This window comes from Anticarsia gemmatalis, chromosome 27 (genome assembly GCF_050436995.1).
Source record: "Anticarsia gemmatalis isolate Benzon Research Colony breed Stoneville strain chromosome 27, ilAntGemm2 primary, whole genome shotgun sequence".
NCBI lineage: Eukaryota > Metazoa > Arthropoda > Insecta > Lepidoptera > Erebidae > Anticarsia > Anticarsia gemmatalis.
Window position 1 is genome coordinate 616,201 of NC_134771.1, and position 16,568 is coordinate 632,768.

A 16,568-nucleotide genomic window follows, 5' to 3' on the forward strand; every position below is an offset into this window, starting at 1 on the left:
GTGTCCGTGTCTTAGTTATTTTGATTTTTGGATATAAATACATTTGTACACAACGTTACGGAAGTGTCTTGTTAAATTGTACTTGGTTTGATTCCTGGGTCGTGTATTTTGATTTTTGTTAATTTATAATTTTAAGTTGTTTTTACTTCTTAAAATTATACATCTATTTTTGGCTTTAGTTACCATATCACTTGTTTTAGTGTAAATAAAAGCACACAAGATTATTTCCGAGGATGTAAGCTATTAGACAGTAAAATTTGATCTTGATCGGTTCAGTCATTTTGATGTAAGAGAGTCAGACATAGTTATATTATATAAATAATGTTGATATAAATAACAACCTTGTCCATTACTATTTGTTGAAAAATATACATGTCCTTCCCCAGAATCTATCAGTCTTCAAAATTTTACACAAATCGGTTCAGCCGTTTTCGAATACATGCAAGACCATGATTTTAAAAAAATATACGTGTTTTAAGTAGATTTAGGTCTTGTACCCGACTTTTTATGACTACATATTCGATTCCCGATTCAAGTATTACAACATAATTTACTTAGTATCACATAAATATAATTATATTTAGTACTAAACACGTGTCTTGGAAGTAATAAACTCCATTTTGAAATTTATTACGTGACAAATCGCCGAAACGTATTAAAATTATTTATTGCACATAGCAACTGTATTCTTGAGTAATATTATTAAATCTATGTAAATTATATACTAGCTGACCCGGCGAACTTCGTACCGCCTAAAATATGCATAATTAAATGTCTATTTTTCAATATTTCTGAGAGATTTAATTAATATTTTTTCCGTAAGAACCTTCTCCTAATAATAACAAATACAACACAAAAAGAATTAGTAAAATCGGTCCAGCCATTCACGCGTGATGCCGTGACCAAGGAAAACGGGTTTCATTTTTATATATATAGATATACATATATAAAATCATGCCTTTTTCCTGTAGGGGTAGGCAGAGACCAAAGAACGCCACTTGGTACGATCCTTACAAACTTCCCTTGCCTCCTTCACATCCATACATCTAAATCTATACTATACTATATACTATAATATTATAAAGCTGAAGAGTTTGTTTGTTTGTTTGTTTGAACGCGCTAATCTCAGTATCTACTCTTCCAATTTGAAAAAATATTTCAGTGTTAGTTAGCCCATTTATTGAGGAAGACTATAGGCTATATAACATCACGCTACGGCCATGAGGAGCGGAGTAGCATCGAAAAATGTTACAAAAACGGGGAAAATTTTGACCCATTCTCTCTTATGTGACGCAAGCGAAGTTGCGCGGGTCAGCTAGTACTAACTCAACACTGGACGGCTCGGCTTGAAATTTGACATGCAGGCAGATGCTATGACGAAGGCATCCGCTGAGAAAGGTTATAGTATTTTGATCAATTCTACCCAATTAATGAGAATTGATGAAAATACTATCTAACTTCTAAATAAATCTAAATATAGGATGGAAGTTTGTATGCAAAATTCTGCCCGAAGTCACAAACCACGCGGAAGAAGTTGCGGGCAAAAGCTAGTCTTGTTATAAACAGGAACAGATAAGAAAAACTCCTTACTATTTTTCAAACATCGACCAACACAAAAGGCATATTTGACCTAAATACGGCAAAGCGCAGTTAGCAACAGGGAGGTTTTGCTCGGGCGTGGCGCGGCCTACCCTTGACCCACATAGGGGATGCACGAGCGTCCCAATTCTGTCCGACCTGCCCTCAATACCCCTGTAACCGGGTGGCTGTATATAGAGCCTTTAACAACTGCTTTTCATGAAATAACTTTTAAACTTGCATTGTGAAAAAAAATATATAGGGCCTTGAGGGTACCTACTACTACAGATTTTGAGAATAACGGAATGGAGAATGTACCTGTGTATTGTACACACACGCGAAACTATAATCAAATACCTTCACAATTAGTTTCAATTAAACTCTCTTTTTAAGGCAACTCCCGTAAAGAATTGCTCTTGTGTCGCGGAGACTTTGACAAACATACAAACAACGGTGGCAAAGTACAAGCAGACTGGAAACAATTATTTGTAGATGGCACAAATAATTGTTAAACCTACGACCTCTCGACGCAATGGTAGCGGCGTGGTGACCTAAACCGGTGGTGAAGGAAAACATCGTGATGAAACCTTGCATGCCTGAGAGTTGTTCAACAGTTCTTGAAAAGTTGTATAGTTGCACCTGTTCAGCGTGATGGACTAAAGGTTAACCCTTGTCGATTTCCACACTTCAAGTCTCATTGACGAAATGTCTAAGTACATAATGTCTAAGGCACATTTAGCGGTAGTTTATCTATTCAATACTGTTTAAGCTCATATACAAATTACAGTTCGAGTAGATAAACTATCGCTAAATGTGCCTCAGATACGGTATTAGACATTCAAGAAGACTTGACTAGAGGCAAGTCTGTCTTTCAGAGATGAATTTAATGTGTGTTTTCCGTTCTCCAGATGCACAGTAGCGAGCCAGCGCCGGCGCCCCCGGCCTCCGGCGCGAGCCTGCTCCTGCAGCTAGGCCGGCTCATCATCAGATCTCGAAGCTCCAGCCCCGCGAACAGATCCCACGACCGTCTGCTGCACGCCAAGCTGTTGGCCGCCAAACCGTCTACTAGCTCACAGGTATGCAATCCTGGTACTGTTATTCAACTGATGAATAATTGAATGAGAGATCTCTAGAATGAAAGAGAGGTCTAAGGAGGCGGTCTATCCCATGCCAAGCTGTTGGCCGCCAAACCGTCTACTAGCTCACGGGTATGCACTCCTGGTACTTTTCATTCTGATGTTGAATTGGTTACTTGACTGGGTTGACGAAAAATTATTAAACTTGTACTCGTAAAATGGTTCATCTAAAATGCTCAGACTATGTACCATTTTTCGTAAATAATGTTGAAATTGTAATTATTACAGACTGAAATATTTTATTAGACATTGACTTAATACCAACGAAAATATGACATAGTGACGTCACTACGTCGTATTTCTATACTCATCATCGCTTAGCCTTTCTTCCAAACTCTGTTGGAGTCGCCTCCCAGTCTCACCGGATGCGGCTGGATACCAGTGTTTTACATGGAGCGATTGCCTATCTGACCTCCACAACCTAGTTACTTGGGCTCTAACACGATACCCCTCGATTAGACTGCTTGTGAGATTTTTAAGCTCCTGACTACTGGTAACGACTGTCGAGAATCTTTGAATGTGTACCCACAATTTAACGTGCCTTCTGAAACACGGAGGAACTCTGTATGTGTATAATCTTGTCTCTCATTCAATGACCAACCTCGGCAAGTGTAGCTTAACGTACGAAATCGATGGCAGTTGTTGATTAGCCACGAGCTCCTCATGAATTTCACATTATGTTACTACGAGATCTTGAAATTTTTGTGTAACTGTTTCAGGTCCAAAGCCAACCTAAGCCGGAACCGGAGGAGCCGGCGAGCGGCGTGGAGGCACAGCTCAGCAACCATGTACAGGCGCTGTGGAACGAACAGATCCCTATCTGCATCGACGTAAGTTGCTCGTGCAATATGACCAATGACTATATTATCACATGTGTGAAAGTCACACCTTTTTTTTATGAGAGGCACTCACCTCCGGTTTCTGAATACATTTAGCGGTAGTTTATCTATTCAATAGCGTTTTTATATGAGTTTAAACGCTATTGAACAGATAAACTACCGCTAAATGTACTCAGAAAACGGGGGTTAGAGACTCAAGAATGACTGCCTCTATAGTCTGGGTGGTAGTAACATCTAACAAACTCTGTGAACTGCAAAAAGTGGGTATATTTCTTACACATCTGCCTGCGCAAACTTATAGCCATAACACAAGGCCTTACTCCTCCCCCATTCTGGTAGGAAACCCTTGCCCAGCAACGGGACAATAATGTGCTTTATTGAGTTACTAGAGGCCGCCCGCGACTTCGTCCGCGTGGAAACCCTTCCCGTGTAAATCCCGATCCCTCGGGAACTCCGGGATAAATAACCTATGTGTTATTCTGGGTCTTCAGCTACCTACATACCAAATTTCATCGTAATCGGTTCAGCAGTATTTGCGTGAAAGAGTAACAAACATACATACATTCTCACAAACTTTCGCATTTATAATATTAGTATATACTTCTTGTATGAAATTTTGCTTGAAGAGTAGACCAGTTCTTCAAGGTATATTATGTATGTTGCAGGTGCTCCTAGCTCCAGACTGCGCGGAGTGCTACGCGGCGTTATGTCGCGACGACGTGTACGACAAGCACGCGCGCGCGCTGCTACTCGAACGATGGACCATGAGAGCGCAGATCAATAGGTTTGTACACGTCTTTGTGATGTCTGATGTCCTGGTAGATGTAGGTATCGAGTTGACAAGAGGTGGAGCATATTTCTTGTGTAGTCTTGTGCCCTGGTAGGTCTAGGCATGGACCATGAGAAGGTAGATCAATAGGTTTGTATGACCACTTTGTATGTTCTGATGACCTGGTAGATATAAGAAGAATCTAATGGAGGTGAATTTTGAAACGGCGGTCTCAGAGAACTAGATTGCTAACCACAGTGAAAGAATAATTTGGAGACACACTTGTAATATCTTTAACTGCTATATATAAATGAAATTTTGATCACCCAATTAAGTCCTAAAAGTTAGATTTTCTCTGCAAAAAGAGGACTAAGCATTTTCCTTTCGAATCATAAATTATTGAGGTTATTTTTAGGGAGAATTTTTTTTACCTTGCCAAACGACTTATTCTAACAAGACATTCTCGTTATTTCAGGGGAGACTTAAGCCCATCATTCGGCACATCGCAGTGGCTGTTGAACGCGGTGAGATCTCAGCTGCACTTCTCACAGCTGTCGGCCTGGCTCGCCACCCTCAAGGAGACTGAGGATACTCCTACTGAACGCAGGTACAGTAACAAATAATATAACTAGTGGTTGGTCTCGGCCGGATTGCAGGAATAGCTAACAAATGACCCGTTTGTTTATGTTCAAAACTAAAATCGTCTTGTAAATTTCGTATGAACAAAAATACGTCAAAAGTGGCTAGAATTCTGTCAAAGAGAACCTAATTTTTATGCTCTTTCTGTATAAAATAGCCCTACAGCTAGGCAAAAATACCCTTAAATCTCATCCATTATTATCACTTCCAACTAAAAATTTCGTTGTGGGTAGATCATTCAGTCAATGTTGTTTGTAGGTGGACAAATTTGGCTAAAGTGTCTTCTTGTCTACTCACTTTGCAAGCATATTCTTAACTCATTATATTTCCTTCCAGACGCAAGCTGAGCCGCGAAACGTGCAACTTTAAAAAACTAGAAGCCAACTGTGATTCAGAGCCGAGCAAACGCAAACTGAACCTAGTTTACTCCATCAAAATATCCGACGACAACAAATCAGCCGACTTCGTAAAACCGCCTACCGACCACAAGTTCCCCGTCACAGACTTCGGCAACTTCTACCTGAACATCATACTACAAAGTTTACCGAGACTCGACGACATACCTAATATCAAATGTACGTGCCCTAAAAGAAAAACAAGCAAAGATTTACCCCAGAATTCACACGAAGACTTGGTCGGCAAGCTTAATGATCTCACCATAGGTAATAAGTACGATGGATCGCAAATCGACGATAGAATGCTAACCCCTTGCAGTGAAAACGGTAAACACAAATGCAACTGCGACGATGAATCAGACACCAACAGACCTAAGAAATTAGACGATAAAAGAATCAAAGAAATTGCGAAATACAAAAGGCGTTTACGTAAAGAATGTAAGATGAAAAAACTACACGATAGCACGTCGTCTGAAGGAGAAAGTTTACAGAAATTACCACACACATCCATACCTATACTACAAGCGTCGAGGTTCGATAGATTCCGTGCGATCGGTTGCTATAGAAACCAAACATATTTGACCTTACCGGCTAGTCGTATCGAAACAAAATCACCCTTTTTAGACACCGACAGCCTTCCGCCTACAGAATATAAGAAAACAAACACAGTCGGGACACAAACAGAAGACATTTATTGCAATTGTGGTACACAAATCAATTTAAAATGTGACACGTGCGACCGTGGGATGGTTAGATCTGAAGGCAACTATAACTTAGCATCTATAGAGAACGGTGCTCGAAGGAAATGCGAAGAAGACGAGAAGCAAATAAAAAAGCATAAATGTGATACAATATGTGATAATAATAGTTTTAATAATAGTGACATTATAAAAAGACCGAAGCTACGTAGGTTTTTTCCGATAGTGGATAAAATTGAGAAGATTGTGAGTGATCGTTTTGCGCAGAGAGAGAAAGATATACAAGAGCTTCAGTTAGAAAAAGAGGACAGTGTGTTTTGTAGGCCGAAGGAAAAGAGACAGAAGACATATTCGATAGGTGATGACGACTATGTGTTGTATGAGAAGTGTGACTATGGAACATTTGACCGGTGCGCTGAGAGCACGGAAACTGACTCGCCTAGTGATAAAAGTGATAAAGGTTTCAAATTCCCCGATCCTAAGAAAGGTGTTGATAATCAGGTGAGTTGAATTTGTTTTTATTATAACTAGTTTTTGCCCGCGACTTCGTCTATTGGTCTACAGACCACCACCAATCCAAAATATGGTCCGCAAAGGATTTTAAAATTTTCTGTATAATTATTACACTTTATTTTTAATATACTTACATAGTGGTCCCTGCTAACAACAATAATATAAAAGTGGTCCCGGACTAAGAAAAGGTTGGGAACCCCTAGTTTAAAGTTTCCATATAAGGTCACAGGTTCAAATCCTAGGTCGGGTCAAAGTGTTTTCTGTGGTTTGAAAGAAAACAATAAACAAAGTATATTAGATGTTATTTTCATGGGTATAAGTTTTTTGTAAACCCAGTGTTATAATACCCTATTTCGGTGGCACTAACTATACAACTTTGCCCCCAGGTGCCGTCCCCTAGCGAAATGGACAAGTTCCGTTGGCGCTTCGACTCGGCCGCGTCCATGGTATTCCACAGTAAGACGGGCCTGCCCCTCACGTCCAGCCCCGCGCCGCTACGACGAGGAAACAACTGCTTTGACTTCGACGACTCGATCAACGGCATATCGGGCATTAAGAGGTGAGTGACATAACTAATATGACCGACACAACACAATGGACTTGACCGACATGACCGTTGTAACTAGCATCACAACGAATGACCGATATTACCAGCATGACTCATGTGAGTACCAACGTGACCGACATAACTGCTGGGAGGACCGACACTGGCGATGTAACCGGCATGATCGATGTGAGCAGCTTGACCTATGTTAGTACAAACATGAGTGACAGTACTAGCATGACCGCTGGGAGGACCGACAGTCACTGACATCAGCTATGGGTCAGTACCATGGTCTTCCACAGTAAGACGGGGCTGCCGCTCACGTCCAGCCCCGCGCCGCTACGACGAGGGAACAACTGCTTTGACTTCGACGACTCGATCAACGGCATATCGGGCATTAAGAGGTAAGACATGACCGACTGACTGACTAACATGACTAACTGACATGATTGACGTGACTGACTGACATGACTGACTGACACGACTGACACGACTGACGTGACTGACACGACTGACGTGACTGACGTGACTGACGTGACTGCCGTGACTGACGTGACTGACGTGACTGACGTGACTGACATGACTGACATGACTGACATGACTGACATGACTGACATGGCTGACATGACTGACATGACTGACATGACTGACATGACTGACATGACTGACATGACTGACATGACTGACATGACTGACATGACTGACATGACTGACTGACATGACTAAACTAAGAAACTGCCCCTAAATCCAACAAAAAATTTAAAACTACTTCAAATATTTAAAGTTATGTATTTTTATTTCCAGTGCACTATTCCACCCCATATCACCTGTGTCGCCAGCGCCCCCGTCGCCGGCGTCCCCTCCCCCCGCCGTGGCGCCCCCTCCCCAGCAGACCACCACCCCCAAACTTAGGATGGGGCCCAGTACTGGACTGTTAGGTAAGAACAGTTAAGTCTCTGACAAAGGATTGCCTCCGTGGCGCAGTGGTTAAGGTCGCTACGCCGCTACCATTGCGTCGGGAGGTCGTGAGTTCGATTCCCATTGTTTTATGAAGCCCTTACTGGAACAATTATTTTTGTGGTCCACAAATAGTTGTTTCGGGTCCGGTTGTACATTGTGTTCGTTGTTTGTATGTTTGTTAAAGTACCCAGGACACAAGAGAAATTCTTAGTGCGGGGTTGTCTTTTTAAAAGAAAAAGCAAAGGAATGTCATAAACACATTTTAGTATCGAAATGTAATTCTGAAATGAGTTCCTAATAAAACCTTTCAGTCTGTAGTAATTACAATTTCAACACTATTTACCAGCAAGATTACACAGCCTGGGCATTTTATATGAACCTTTTAGGAATACAAGTTTAAATAAATAAATATTGTTGGACAACTCACACACGGTCATTTGATTCCAAACTAAGCAGAGCTTATACTATGGTAACCAAATAACTGATAGACGTACTTAAATACTTCTAAATATATACTTATATAGATAAATTGACATCCAGGCTCAGAACAAATACTCGTGCTCATCACACAAAGATTTGTCCCGGTTGGGATTCGAATCCACCACACGCGGCGCTACGGTTGTTGCGGCGAGGTGACGCTTAAACCACTGCGCCAAACGTGCAGTTTAATCATTTTTCGTTAACCCAGTCAACTACCCAATTCTGACTAAATAATGAATGTTTTTACAGGCAGCTTCGAAGAATCAGCGCTGAAAGGTCGGCTGGAGCCGGTAGCGACGGTACACGGGTTCAGTGCCGAGTTGGGCGCGTCAGGCTCTTTCTGCCCCCCTCACCTCAGACTGCCAGTCACTGTGTTCTTTTACGCCCCTGGGGGGACTAATGCACCTTATATGGTAGGTATACTCCTTACTACCTACGCTTGCCGAGGTTTGTCTGTGGATGGGTGACCATCTTATACATACAAAGTTTCTCCGTGTTTTAAAAGGCACGTCTAATTGTGGGTCCCGGCTGTTCATTTTTCAAAGATCTTTGACAGTCGTTAGCAGTAGTCAGAAGCTTGAAAGTCTGACAACCAGTCTTACCGAAGGTATCGTGTTATATCCCAGGTAACTGTGTTGTGGAGGTCTGATTATCAGTCGCTCCATGTAAAATACTGGTATTCAGTTGCATCCGGTGAGACTGGAAGCCTACTCCAACATAGCTTGGAAGAAAGGCTAAGCTGATATAAATAATGTGAATGAGATAAGGGAAGTTTGTAAGTTTAACAAGTTGTGTTTTTTGGTCTCTGCCTACTCCTACAAGTAAAAGTCGTGATTTTATGTATGTGTGTATGTAATTCAATAACCCTAACCCCGTTGTCCACAGGGTCACATCAACCTAGGTTCGTCAGGGTACCGCGTGGCTCGCTCGGGCACCATCCAGGTGTCTCTGTTCAACCCACACGGCACGCTCGTCAAGATGTTCGTTGTGCTCTACGATCTCACTAGAATGCCTGCCAGGTAATAAATTTGTTGATTGAACGAAATGTTGGCGCAGTGGTTAACGTGGTCACCTCGCCGCAATAACACAAACACTCGAGTGATTTACTCAAAGATTCAACTTAAAATTTTCACTAAATTTTTCAAAGATCTTTGACAGTCGTTACCAATAGGCAAAAGGTTCAGGTTTCAGTTATGTACTTACAATATTAATATTATAATGCTGCTTCCGTGGCGCAGTGGTTTAGGTCGCCACGCCGATACCACTGCGTCGGGAGGTCGTGTTTTCGATTTCCATACGGAACAATTATTTGTGCGATCCACAAATAATTGTTTCGGGTCTGGTTGTACTTTGTGTCCGTTGTTTGTATGTTTGTAAAAGTCCCCGCGACACAAGAGCAATTCTTATTGCGGGGGATGTATTTAAAAAAAAAAACAAAAATATATTGTTATAATGTATTTAGTTTTCGAACAGAATCAAACCTGATTTAGATTAAGACCAAATTAGTTTATTATTACAGGGAGTTGTCCAATGATATTTATATCTATATTTATATTATTTGTCGCTAGTGCCCGCACGTTCCTCCGTCAGCGCACCCTGTACATGCCGGCGGGCGCCGAGCCGCCCAAACTGCAACACAAGTGGCTGCGGTACTTGATACATCTTAGGTAAGTTATATGTACATAAAATTGATTATTTACTAGATATTATTATTGTCATATCCCATGTAATTAATATAGTAGAAGGTGTATGAAATATACCCTCGTTTTCCATAAATAACGTTCCCACTATGTCGTGACGACAGATAATCGTGTAGTTTTAAGTGTCGTGGCTTATATGTTTAAATGGAGGTGTTCACATATAGGACGACACGACTTACTGTCTGTTTTTTGTAGTGACGACAGATTATCGTGACAGTGGCGACGGCTAGATACGACAGTCACAAAACGATTACGACAGTCACGAAAGATTTTTGACGAAAAATAATCTTTATAATGGGAACAGCTAGAGCCGATAGTCGTCCAACGATAAATTAATCGTTATACATAGTTGGAACACGCCCTTAGTCCCATGTAATAGTACGATACCAAATTCCGATATCGAGATTGATTCCCGGGTTGGGCAAAATACTTTTACTTTTTAATTTGTATTAGAATACCTCTTGCGCCCTATTATATAAGATATGTATTATTTATGTATGTAGCTTTCGCCCCTGCTCAGAAGGGCTCAAATTATTGTAGAAATTGACCAAAAATTGTGACAAATATAGAGCCACAATCCACATTTTTATAACTTCTTTTTGCTGCATCAATTTTTTGTTGATATTAATTGTTCAAGTTAAGTTGTAAGTAAAAAAATTGCAAATGCGTTCTTAATAACACTCCTAAGCATCGCACAGTCGGGTAAAAACTAACCAAAACTTTTCTTCTTTCCAGATTTATGACATCAAAATCCGGTAAACTGTACCTACACACAGATATACGCATAATAGTATCAAGGAAAGCCGATTTGGACACGGCCACGGCCCATTCCGCCTTATTCCGACCTATATCACAGCCGAACTCGCCCGAGTCCGAGCCGAACTCGCCCGAACACAAGCCGAACTCGCCCGATCGAAAGCCGAACCGAGTTTTCGGTGGTTGTTCGGATTTCGACGATTTTAAGAAAGAGTTTGACAACCAGACTGGCGTTTCTTACGAGTTGAGGAGTTTTACCTATGCGCCTGACAACCCGAAATATTCGCCGAGATAGAATGGATTTATTGTAGTCAAGAGAGCAGGGAAATGTAGAATTATATGGCGTATATGTATTGTGGGAAATAATAAAATTTTGCTAGTGACAACTTTGCCACGGTTATCTTTGCCCATGACAACTTTGACATAGTTAATTTTGTTAATGTTAATTTTGACAATGTTAAGATTGATAATTTTTGCCACTTAACTTTGCCATGGCTTAGTTTGTTATTGTTAACTTTGCCAATATCAACTTGGCCATGTCTGTGTTAAAAGTTAACACAGACGGGATTGCTTCCAATGTCAACTTTGCCCAAGGTTTTCATTGATTTATTTTTACCGATTTCCTACAAACATGATCGTTTATTATTAATTTTTATGGGTTTTATTATTATCATACCACTTACGTGTAAATATGATTGTGATACATATATGCCATATATTAAAAAAATACAGACTTATATTCTAGTGTAATAATAAACTTACAGATTTTTAGTCATTGTGTAGATATTCAGCAGTATTGTAACTCACTGCTGATTGCTACGTTCTATTCCCCGGTTGGGCAAAGTTGTATAACCACTAAATAATACTGAGAAATACCAATTTCGGTACTTGGATTCGATTCCTGAATTACGCAAAATCTAGCGACCTCGCTGATGTATAAGCGACGTTGATTTATCCCGGATTTGATTACCGGATTGGGCACTACAAACTGACTTTCCAATTAATTAGTCTATGTTCAATCACGAAGACTCAAGTTTGACTCCCGGATTAGACAAAGCTTAACTATAGGGTACCTAATAAAGCGACTGAAACATTGTCCCACATTTGATTCTCGGATTCTCTAACCATTCAATAGGGTAAGCGGTTACCTTTCTAAAATTCGATTCCCCGGTCGTACACTTTTCTACTTCACTACACAACACAATAACAATCGTAATGTAATTCACTTCACTATTAAGTCTTAGGTTCGATTCCCAGGTTACAATAGTCTTAATCAACAAGCTTGAGGTGTCTGCCTGTAGAGGCCGAAACGTCAAGCGAATCAAATGATTATCGATATAGATAATAATTAAAACATGAGTCTAAAGGCAAATTTTATAACTTATGAATAAGTAATAGATTGCCTATCTGATAGATAAAACGACAGGAAATAAAAACAATTGTCTGAAAACCAGTCTTACCGAAGGATATTGTGTTATAACCCAGGTAACTGGATTGTGGAGGTCAGATAGACAGTCGCTCCATGTAAAATACTGGTATCCAGCTGCATCCGGTGAGACTGGAAGCCGACTCCGACATAGTTGGAAGAAAGGCAAGACTGATGAAGTTGACTTAAACGACAGTTAAAATTTCATCTGATATACTATCTACTACTTATTTAGAAGGTGTAAAAAGCCTAAATATATGAATTTTAAAATATTTAGATACTTCTCTGCTACTCTTGACTACTTTTAAGCCTGAAGTTGTTTAAACAACATTGTTTGAACAATTGTTTGTTTTGTTTAAACAACAAATTGTAGAGTTGTTTAAACAATTCGTCAATGGTTGCCTGAAACTTTCAAAATACAGATTTTTTTAAGAATGACAACTAATTGATGATGAAACTTTACTTGATTATACGTAGCACTTAAAATTTGTCTTATCTGGTGTCTGAGGTACATTTAGCGGTAGTTTATCTATTCAATAGCCTTTAAACTCATATAAAAAAACGGTTTGAATAGATAAACTACCGCTAAATGTGCCTCAGAAACCGGGGTAAGTGTTTTGTATTAAACAACGGATTTTCAAGTGCTGCTAAAATTAAGTCACGTTTTTATCATTGTTTAAACAATTGTCTACACTGTTGTTTAAACAACTCCATCGAAATTGTTTGACCGACCGATTGTGATCAGTTGTTTAAACAACTGATTTTCATAGGTTGTTCAAACAACTGGTTCTAGGTTTGATTAAAACAACTATTTGTCTTTCCTGTTTCTGAGGTACATTTAGCGGTAGTTTATCTATTCAATAGCGTTTAAAAACATTGACATGAATAGATAAACTACCGCTAAATGTGCCTCAGAAACCGGGCATAAATTGTTTAAACAATTGTACCTATATTGTTTAAACAATGCTGTATATTGTTTAAACAACTCTAACACAGTTTCAGGTCGGTGTTTGATGAAGCTTGTCAGTAAAATTGAAAAATATTTTGAATAAATAAAAGCCATAAGTTTAGTATAGTAATTGTATCAAATCGGTTTTATTATTCAATAACTACTGACAAATCAAAAATATCGACCTTACTATGACTATAGGGTTTAAATTGTTTAAACAATTAGCTCTCTTACTGTCTGAATATGCAAACTTGTTTAAACAACTCTTACCCCCGGTTTCTGAGGTACATTTAGCGGTAGTTTATCTATTCAATAGCGTAAACTCATATAAAAAACGCTATTGAATAGATAAACTACCGTTAAAAGTACTCGGGAACCGGGGGTTAGCGATATTATTGTTTAAACAAAATACACCGTTTAAACGATGTAAAAGTGGTTTAAAAACAATTTATTGTTTGAAATTGTTTAAACAATAGTCTGCCTAAAGCTGTTCAAACAATTTATTGCAAAAATTGCCTGCCTAGAGTTGTTTAAACAATTTTGTGTTAAGATGTTTAAACAATATAGCGTATAGTTGTTTAAACAATAGTCTGTCTCAAGCTGTTCAAACTATTTCAAAAATTGTCTGCCTAGAGTTGTTTAAACAATATTGTTTTAAGTTGTTTAAACAATATTGCGTACAGTTGTTTAAACAATAGTCCGTCTAAACTTGTTCAAACAATGTATTGCAAAAAATGTCTGTCTAGAGTTGTTTAAACAATATAGCGTACAGTTGTTTAAACAAGAGGTTGTCGTAGGTCGTTGGGTTGTAGGTAGCCGAGGAAGTCGGTTTTCGTTTTAGTGCCTGTGTATGATGTTTGTGTTAACAGTATGTATTAATGAGAAAATATATTTTTGGTTTTTATAAATATGTGGTTTTTTTTCGACCCTACTTTTTTAAAGACAACTCCCACACTAAGAATTGCTCTTGTGTCGGGAAAAACATACAAACAATGGACACAAAGTACAACCAGACCCGTCTTAGCTATTTGTAAATCGCATAAATAGTTGTTTCGTGTGGGAATCGAACCCACGAACTCCTGACACAATTATAAGCGGCATAGTGACTTTTACATTGCGCCGCAGAAGCAGGCTGGTAGTAGGTACTGTATGTTTATAGAACCATTACAAATAAATACACTAAATCATTTAGTGTTCGCAACACTGTTAAATTTGGGTAATTAACAAAACAAAAATATATATGAAATCATTTTATTGCAATAAATAGCACTCACAGAATCACACAATAAATACACACACTCTATGGCTTACACCTTACTATAATAATATTATTATTCTTAGGTATTAAAGTATTTTTAAAACTTGCAACACTGACCTAACGAAACGGCTAGCAACACTGGGAAAATTACAAAAGTAATATATTGTATAAAAACTTTAAAGACCGGTTTCACGTCTCATTGATAAGTCTTAGATAACCTAATTGATAGATAAATTGACAGATACTGTCAAACTACCATCTGATAAGTTAGGTAATACTTTTCTAAAAATTGTGAAACATGGTCTTATTAATAGTATGAGAGATAATTTTTATGAAATAAAATATTATTTTTATTGGATTTATAGCTAACTCCAAGCTTCTACTGAGAATTTTCCAATTAATGTCTTGAGCTGAGCATCAAACCGGGACTTTTTCTCTAGCATATCCCAAATTATTGCTAACACCAAGCTTCTACTAAGAATTTTCTAATTAAAATCTTGGTGTAGTCTTGGCCGAAGCATCAAATCTGGGACCTTTATCGGCACTTCCCAGAAATAATACTTGGCTAGGCATCAGATCTGGGACTTTGAAATCAACATTCGTATAATAAGGTACAAAGATGATATTATTAAAATAAAATAAGTGTTTTGTACAAAAACTAAATAAATATAAATTTTTCGTACTCTTAAAAATGCTAGACATTTGATACATTTTAAATGCAATTTTATATACTATTGAATCTATATAGAGTTGATTTTCCTACGACAGCCGAGTAACATTTATCGTATGGTTAGTGGCCAACCTAGTGTCATAGTTGTTCAAGTCCGAAGGCAAAACATGACTTAACGACTGTTATCTTAATTGACAACAACCGTGCCTTCCAAAGCCCTGAGACTCTCAGCTCAAACACCACTTTGCGGCCACCCATCTATAGACTGTCCGCGTTAAAGTTGCTTAACCCATAGATCTTCTACTGACCGGTGAACGCAACTAGCTATAAATGCTTTTAACCAAGTAGCTATTAACTGCATTAAAAAATATCAGCGCCTCTACCGGACAATTCAAGAACAATTTTTTCAAAGTAATTTTCAATGTCAAACGCTACTCGATTGTGTTGTAGAAAATCACACTACAAAATACAAAATTCTCATTTTTTACATTCGATAGTGCCATCTATTATATAAAAAGTTAAACTTTCAGGCACATGGTAGTGCAAATGCCAAGTTGATTTCAAATATTTTCAAAATGCTCATTAAAAATATGTAATTTTTTTTCGATTAGGATACTTTTCGATTCAAATAATTCATAAATAATTATTTAATTAATACACTACAACTATTCCTAGGTAGTACTATCAATATTTCGTGGGTTAATCGCATGCTAGCTAAATGCTGTGTACATGCTACTTAATAGCATGCTATAACATAATCTAGCACAAAAAATGCAATAATTTATACAATGACTGGTGTGAGAGGGACGGCGATATGTTTATTCGCGCGTTAGATAAGGACGGCTATATACGATCGGACTTCTCTCTTGAGCTCTGTATGGAGACACTTCGCTTGTTTCTGCTTCGGTTTCCTGAAAATAATAAATAAGATTTGTTAGAGCGGAAAGCATTGGAAGACCCTTTGAAGATAGGACGATGGTATGACTTGGACCCCAGTAACATAAAACAGGAAATACTGGTGTAAATGGAGGAGGAGGCCTATGCCCAGCTGTGGTGAAAGAAAAATTGTCATTAAATGATAAAATGAGTGTGTTTATGTATAAAAGAAAGCGATATTTTAAAAGCAAGTGAACATTTTAAACGAATGCGAATTTAATGAGTAATCTTCACTACCGTAGTTCTTCTAAGTTATAATTGTGCATACATTCTTGCAAGAATTATATTTAAAGGTATACTAGAAAAATTATTATTTGATCTA

The 16,568-nt window shown here is 38.5% G+C and overlaps 2 protein-coding genes across 6 annotated transcripts in view; one reads left to right on the forward strand and one right to left on the reverse strand.

Moving 5' to 3' along the window:
- atos (atos homolog atossa) overlaps positions 1-14,290 on the forward strand; it is a 56,834-nt gene extending 42,544 nt beyond the window's left edge. The window contains exons 2-12 of the mRNA XM_076132320.1: positions 2,487-2,654; positions 3,434-3,544; positions 4,219-4,337; positions 4,798-4,929; positions 5,298-6,555; positions 6,954-7,126; positions 7,916-8,049; positions 8,801-8,964; positions 9,437-9,570; positions 10,120-10,218; positions 10,987-14,290. Of these exons, the coding sequence (XP_075988435.1) occupies positions 2,487-2,654; positions 3,434-3,544; positions 4,219-4,337; positions 4,798-4,929; positions 5,298-6,555; positions 6,954-7,126; positions 7,916-8,049; positions 8,801-8,964; positions 9,437-9,570; positions 10,120-10,218; positions 10,987-11,302 (2,808 nt within the window). The 3' untranslated portion in view covers positions 11,303-14,290. The remainder of the gene's footprint in view (positions 1-2,486; positions 2,655-3,433; positions 3,545-4,218; positions 4,338-4,797; positions 4,930-5,297; positions 6,556-6,953; positions 7,127-7,915; positions 8,050-8,800; positions 8,965-9,436; positions 9,571-10,119; positions 10,219-10,986) is intronic.
- Positions 14,291-14,617: 327 nt separating this feature from the next.
- Positions 14,618-16,568, reverse strand: part of LOC142984589 (uncharacterized) — a 34,163-nt gene continuing 32,212 nt past the window's right edge. For all 5 annotated transcript variants that reach the window (XM_076132326.1, XM_076132324.1, XM_076132325.1 and 2 more), the window contains one exon: positions 14,618-16,221. In XM_076132326.1, coding sequence (XP_075988441.1) covers positions 16,129-16,221 — 93 coding nt within the window. In that variant the 3' untranslated portion in view covers positions 14,618-16,128. The remainder of the gene's footprint in view (positions 16,222-16,568) is intronic.